This window comes from Pristis pectinata, chromosome 7, assembly GCF_009764475.1.
Source record: "Pristis pectinata isolate sPriPec2 chromosome 7, sPriPec2.1.pri, whole genome shotgun sequence".
Lineage (NCBI taxonomy): Eukaryota > Metazoa > Chordata > Chondrichthyes > Rhinopristiformes > Pristidae > Pristis > Pristis pectinata.
In genome coordinates, this window is record NC_067411.1 from 78076611 (window position 1) to 78084163 (window position 7553).

Consider the following 7553-nt stretch of genomic DNA (forward strand, 5'->3'; position numbering starts at 1 on the left):
CCAATCCAGGCAATATCCCAGTGAATCTCCTTTCTGGAATGCAATCACATCCTATATTTCTGGAACAGTAGTCCTGACTCTGATACAATGCTCCGTACCCCAAAGAATACAATTATAATAAGAAAATGCAACTTACAGATAGAATCCATTTTTACATGCTGTGCATATTCTCGGATCATCTGTCGAAAGAAATAGAAGTTGTATTTTTGTGAAAGAAGAGAGGATTATCTTTGAGTAATTAACTTTTTCAGTGTCTGGTGACAATCCCTTTTGACAGCATTGTGAGAGAAGGTATGACTTAGATTGCAAATGCATGAGAATTGGTGGATCTAACATTTGCTATATGCAGTAGCCCACACAGAAAGAATTGACTTATCTCAGGAGTAAGGTGTAAATAAATGATATACATCAGGTCTGACAATATTGGGGATGCATTGCAAACAGCAGGTACTGCAGTGAAGGGTAGGAAACCAAGAATATGAGTCCTCATTTTGTCACCAGATTGTATGGAACTTGTTCTTTCAGGAATATTTATAATATCTTCTCCAAAGAAAACTTCCATAAAGATTGCCATTGCTGTTTCATTTGTCAGAAAGCAGAAATTAATTCTACTTGCATGGAATAGATTTGAACACCAGATCCATCTTTAATTTTACTAGTTTTCTGTTGCAGCTCTGTTCTGTAGGGCCTACACTGTACAAAGTTGTCATTAATACACTTTAAACAACAAGGCTGCTGAAACACAGAGCCTGTTAGGCAGTGTCTGTGGGAAGAAAAACAGAGTTAATGTCTTAGGGACCTGAGAGTTTTCAGAATTTTCTGTTTTTATTTCAGATTTCCAGCATATGCAGATCTTTGATTCTTTTTCCTTGTTTGCTGTACCATTTAGGTGAGAGAATTGTCAATTTATCCTCATGGGCAGTACAAACCAAACACACTAGCAAGAAAGTTTACTTGTGACATTGGTGGAAGGACTGGCACTCCTGACCTACAAGCCATATACTCAGTTAGGCTGCCCTCATCTGTACCTGAGTGCCGAGTTTACTGAGTTCTGGGCAATCCGTACACTTGGAGTAAGCTTTAAATCAGCCTTCTAGCTGCATTCTGGGAGTCTGATTAAATATTATAATGATCGGCTTCACCTCTAAAGAAAGGGGCACAAACACACCATTACCTCACTCTAAGATTGATAAATGGCTTTGATTAGACTGCCCAATTTTGGATTTTTTAACAGTCCCAATAAAATTCTCCTTCCTGTGGTGCAAAGGAGTTAAAATTTCCAACTGTAACTCTGATGGTAAATTATGTAGAAATGTGATCATCATTAAAGGGAAGATTGCCAGCAGTTTGTTAAAGGTCCAGCCTTGATGGGCTAAATAGATTTTATTTTGTTTTTAAGTATTGGGAACGAAGTGCAAATGAACATTACTCCTGACCCTGAATAACAACTGTTGCAGCATTGAGTCAATTCCAGCTTTTAACACAGCACCCAATCAATTAATTTTCTATTAGGCATTATTTTACTGTCCATCAAGACAGCCCAAGGTATCATTCATGATGTATAACCATTGCCTGTGAAGGGCAGGCAATTAAACAACAAATTTTATGTCATTTGTCAGTGATAATAAATCTGATTCTGATTCAGATTTCATCAACTTCATTGGATCACTTATAAAATTCTGAGTCACTAAAATGACCAATGGTTTACTTTTTTTTAAAAAATTCGCTACTTCTATTTATTTCTGCATCACAGTACTGCTTGGAAGTTTATGAAGAACATTACAAGCATCCAGACAATCCTAAAGGAAGAAAGAAAGAAACTGAGAATTTGATCATGTTCAAAAAATAATCATGTTCATGTTTCTCGGATCTACTGTTGCCAAACATGCCATTCTATTTGCTGCTATTCCACAATTATTGATAGACCCTGGGTACACAATAACTGCAGTGTGTAATGATAGTGTAGGCTTCAGTTAGTGACTACCAATGCTTTTGTGCCATATATAGTTGAAAAGGAAATTTACTCTCAGTTCCCATGTTCTAATCAGCTCCTACAGTTTATTTTCATAAGGAAGATTTGGAGTCTCTAAAAGCATAAAGTGATAAAGGCCACATAAGCCATTTGTCCCAATGCTCCTAGAGACCCGCTCCATTATAACCCAACCCACCCAATCTCTTGGTGGGTATGACTGATTACAGGCAACCTGCAAAATCAGTTTTCTAGCTGAAAACCTCTGATCTTTACTTTTTTTGGGGGGGGGGGAGCGAGGGTGTAAATAAACATTTCTCAAAATGCTTGGAGATACAAGAGACTGCAGATGCTGGAATCTGGAGCAAGGAACAATCTGCTGGATGCAGGGCTTTGACCCAAAACATCAATAATTCCTTTCCCCCCACAGATATTGCTCGATCCACTGAATTCCTCCAGCAGACTATTTGTTGCTCTCAAAATCTTGAATCTGATTAATTTAATCGAAAATAACTCAATTTATTTGACTGTAGAGCAGTAAGCACTTGAAAATTCATTTTCTCTCAGAGCATTAAGAATACAAGAAGAAAGATACAAAGAAACTCATTGCTCCAATCCATTATGATTAAGGCAGATTACAGTGTATTCTCTCTCCATTACGTCAAAGTTTGGAGGGAATTAAATACCATAATGTGTAGGCAGAGGCTGAAGCATAATGCTTGTTCAGGTTTCCTTGGCATTATCCTTGAACAAGCACTTGAACAAGGCAGCAGTAAATGTCAAGACACCTTACTGCTTTCTCAGCAAATTGGCAGACTCTTTACTGGGAACAGTTCTACAAACCTAAAGATCTCGTGCCTTCTCATCTCTTACTCAATAGCAGAATTCTTGAACCAGTATGGATTCATTCATTACAAAACAAATTCATAGAAATCCAGTTTAATTCAACAAAGCACATCTTCTCCGAACTCCTCAACAAAATCAGTTCCCAGTTCTGAGTCAGTCCTATGGATTAGGAGAAAGAATGTAACAAACAAGGAAGGTATGTGCTAACCCAAGTCCTCCTCTGTTGTTGGACCCTTTCAGCCGAACAGCTATGTGGTTCAAATCACTGCACCTTACCTGGAAATATATAACAAACTGGCAGTTGGTATTAACCACCATCTGATTCCCTTTCACACAACTTAGTGCTCACTTATCTGGATTCAATCTGCCACAACATCAATGAGTCTTTCTTAACTATTTTCAAGCAGCCCAATGCTTCTATGTCGTTAACAAGAAAAGTTTGGATAACCCAAGTGCTCAACTCTGAGGGCTGCGCGTAGTCACCTAGAATATTATTCCTCATCTCAAAATACTTAGTAGCAGTAATTAAATAAAATTCTTTGGTCTTCGCGTTCCTGATCGGCTCCTGTACATTCCTTTCTTGTTAACAAATTTTCAGCATTTGCCTTTTCTTGGAAAAATTTTGCACCGATTTGCAGTGCTTTTCCACTAGATGGCATGCAATTACCATCCAGAGTTTCCAGAACAAATTAAGTTCAAACATAAGTGAAAGGACAAATCTATTGATTCCCATTTCAAAAAAAAAGTGAAGGAAGGTCACTCTGGGAAGTAGAAGTGATCGATCTCAGAACACGATCAATGTTTAACCAAAGACTGGATCAAATACCACAGGGGAAGGCTTTAAAAAGTGATGAAATGCTATAGGGGTAACCTGCCTAAATTGACGAGGAAAGCATAAACATAGCAGACTGATGCTCTTAGACCAGAGTAGCTTTATTTTGTGAATTGAGAATAGAACATAAATTTTTTTTTGTCAAAATAAGTTTCATGATGATATACTTCAACTTATTTCAGCAACCTTATTGTTTCTGAAAAAAAACTTATTTAATGATCTTTCATGGCCCCAGGAAGTTCCAAAGTTTTTCACAACTAGTGTAGTCACTGTTTTCAATATGAAATGTAGCTACCAATTTTTGCAAAGGAAGTTCCCCAAATCACAGTTAAATATCACAGTTTTTTTGGTGTTGGTCGAGGATGCTTGGGAGAAACACTTGTTCTTCAAAATAGCATCGTGGAATCTTTTGCCATCTTCTGAAAGGGAAGACAGATCCTCATCCAAAAAAAAGCACTTGACAGTGCTGTGTTCATCCAGTACTGTACTCGAAATCACTCTAGGTTATGTGCTTGTCTTTGGTGTAGGGCTGTTCTTTGCCTTTTTGTTTGGAGTAAAATTTACATAATGGCTCTATCAAAGGAGAAATGTGGGGTGATGCATTTAGTAGAGAAATGGAACATATGATAAATGGTAGTATACTAAGATAAAATTTATTAGTCACATATACATCGAAACACACAGTGGAATGCATCTTTGCGTAATGTGTTCTGGGGGCAGCCCACAAAGTGTTGCCACGCTTCTGGTGCCAACGTAGCGTGCTTGTTAACTTCCTAAGTTCCTAGCACTTCCTAACCCATATGTCTTATATAGAGGGATATAGGGATCTTGAAGTATATGTCCACAGATTCCTGAAGCAAGATGCAGATAAGCAAGTTGGGTAAGAAGGCAAATGGATCATAAGTGCAAGAAAATCATGCTGGAAAGCAATAAGTAGGTCACAGCTGGAATGTGCTGTAAAATCTGGTCATCATACTACAGAAAAGATGTAATTGTATTAAGCAGGATGGAGAGTAGATTTATGCAGATGTTGCTGGGGCTTGAAAGTTCTAATCATGAGTAGAGCTGAGCTGGGATTGCTTTCTTTGGAATAAAAGACACTGAACAGCAGATTTAATTGAGATATACAAAATTATTTAAAAGCCTAAACAGCATAAACAGACCTCTCCAAAACAGAAAGTTCAATAACAAATGATCTTTGATTTAAATAATAACTAGGATTAGAGGGAAATTAAGAAAAACAAAATTATTCAATGAGTATTGGATATCTAGAAATCATTGTTTGAAAGTGAGATAGAAGTAGAAATCCTCACCAAAGTTAATAAGTATCTGTGTAAGCTCTTGAAAAATTAAGGTCTATAGACCAAGAGCCAGCAAGTGAGATTAGCCTAAATAATTCATTTCTGGCTGGCATGGACATAATGGACTGAATGGTCTTCTGTGAGGAATCAGTGGAGGGTCAGAGGGATCTTGGGGTCCGAGTCCATAGGATGCTCAAAGCAGCTGCACAGGTTGACTCTGTGGTTAAGAAGGCATATGGTGTATTGTCCTTCATCAATCGTGGAATTGAATTTAGGAGCCGAGAGGTAATGTTGCAGCTGTATAGGACCCTGGTCAGACCCCACTTGGAATATTGTGCTCAGTTCTGGTCACCTCACTATAGGAAGGATGTGGAAGCCATAGAAAGGGTGCAGAGGAGATTTACAAGGATGCTGCCTGGATTGCGGAGCATGCCTTACGAAAGCAGGTTGAGGGAACTCGGCCTTTTCTCCTTGGAGCAACGGAGGATGAGGGGGGACCTGATTGAGGTATATAAAATGATGAGAGGTATTGATCAGGTAGATAGTTAGAGGCTTTTTCCCAGGGCTGAAATGGTTGCCACAAGAGGACATAGATTTAAGGTGCTGGGGAGTAGGTATAGGGGAGATGTCAGGGGTGTTTTTTAATCAGAGAGTTGTGAGTGCGTGGAATGGGCTACTGGCAATGGTGGTGGAGGCGGATACGATAGGGTCTTTTAAGAGACTTTTGGATAGGTACATGGAGCTGAGAAAAATAGAGGGCTATGGGTCTTTAAGGTAGGGACATGTTTGGCACATCTTTGTGGGCCGAAGGGCCTGAATTGTGCTGTAGGTTTTCTATGTTTCTATGTTTCTAATATTTCTGCTAGTCCAGAAGTGAGAACAGGAATAGACTCAATCACCCAGTTCTCACTATATAGGTTTCATTCTTGCTGCATGGGGACGAATGAGATATTGAGAGGCAGCAAGTCCTCAGCAATAGTGAGCATCTCCAGGAGAAAATCCAGAAAGAGTAAGGAACTGTAATGCCCTTTGAAAATATACTTTTTAAAAAACAGATATCACAAACTTAACTAGTTTAAAACAAACCTATTTGTAGTTTGTATATTGTTGTGTGGAATGAAAAAGATATTTCAATGCAAACCATCTTTGAACATTTCCATCTGAATAGAGAAAAAAGTAATAAAAATGTTGATATGAGGAATCCTGAAAAATGAACAAAGAGCAGCTGTTGGGATGAGAAAAAGCCATTATGTTACACCATTCTGAAAGTTCACCTCATGTTCTTAATAGGTACAGTACATGATTCACCAGCTGCTGATTTGGCGATTAACATATGCATTTAACTTAACATCAGTCAAGAATTCTCCCTGAGAAAATAACTTGATAGCCAACTGTAAAATAGTATACTCCTCCCTAATGTCACCTTTATATTTAGGTATCTGGGCCAGATGACAAAGGAGTATGCAGAAGTACTGTTCAAGCTGCTACAATGAGCTGATTGTTAATGGAATAAAACAAGTTGGGCCAAGCAGCATTTCCCCATTTTACAATTGCCGCATCATTCTACATTACAGCTTACCTAATGAACATTTCTCACATCCTTCTGCACACTGCACACATTCTTCATTGTAGGGATCTGCAACTTCACCTGTGGGATGGAAATGCAGGTTTTAGTGCTAATACAAGTGTGAGTCATAGCATTACTGCAAATGAGGCTTTCCCGCTGTTTAGCTGTAAAGATTTAGGTAAATTGAGCAACTTTCTATGTTATTTTAACATTGAGTGTGGAATTGTGCAGAGTTCAATTCTAGGAATGCCACCTTACACCACATACGATTCAGGCAAACTAGGGGCAAGACATTTGGTGAGATTAAACCAGCCATGGACAGACAAGGGCTGGGACAGAGAATGGTGTTATGGTTACAGTTCTGGTTTTCCTAACTAATTGAGCAGATTCTGCTGCTCCTGTTGCGTTTGGTGGAAAAACCTCAGTAACAGACTTATCACTGAAAGCAGAATGAAAACTCCACAGCAATTAGAGAGGCTAAAGCTATGATAAATAAAGATGCTAATAAGATTAAGTATACAGCCACTTTCTCTCTGTTATGAAAGGATGTGTTCACAGTGTTTATGTCAGTTACACACTTTGGAAGTGATTTTATATACTCTGAAATGTCAATTACTCTGTGGAAAAATAATTTAATTATATAACTGTGCTTAAATTTTTATTTAGGGTTGGTGACTCCATGGAGCTGACATAGAACCCTGTCTCCTGACCTGATTTCAGTCCATTCATGCCTAGTGGTTTGCCATATATGGATCCCACCTCTAAATCACCTTTTACTGTTTTAAAAAAAGACCTGCCAGGATCTAAGCTAATGCAAATGTCACATGTTGATGTGTCTCCTCTTCTGACTGTTGGCTTTCATCACTGAGACCTGTGCGGGGGACACAAGAAAATAAATTCACAAGATTTTGATATTAATATGGGGAAGTGGGAGGTAAAAGGAGCATGCTTGAACCATCTGGATACTATAAAGTACAAGTGGCTGTGGGATGAAGAGGAGGATTAGATATGAGTGTACCATCAATCTTACTGTTTTCA

The 7553-nt window shown here is 38.5% G+C and overlaps 1 protein-coding gene across 1 annotated transcript in view; it reads right to left on the reverse strand.

The window, feature by feature from the left end:
• The window catches only part of pcsk5b (proprotein convertase subtilisin/kexin type 5b), a 293223-nt gene that overhangs the window by 49155 nt on the left and 236515 nt on the right, over positions 1 to 7553 (reverse strand). Inside the window, exons 24-25 of the mRNA XM_052019395.1 lie at positions 6528 to 6596; positions 137 to 179 (exon numbers count right to left, since the gene is read on the reverse strand). Of these exons, the coding sequence (XP_051875355.1) occupies positions 137 to 179; positions 6528 to 6596 (112 nt within the window). The remainder of the gene's footprint in view (positions 1 to 136; positions 180 to 6527; positions 6597 to 7553) is intronic.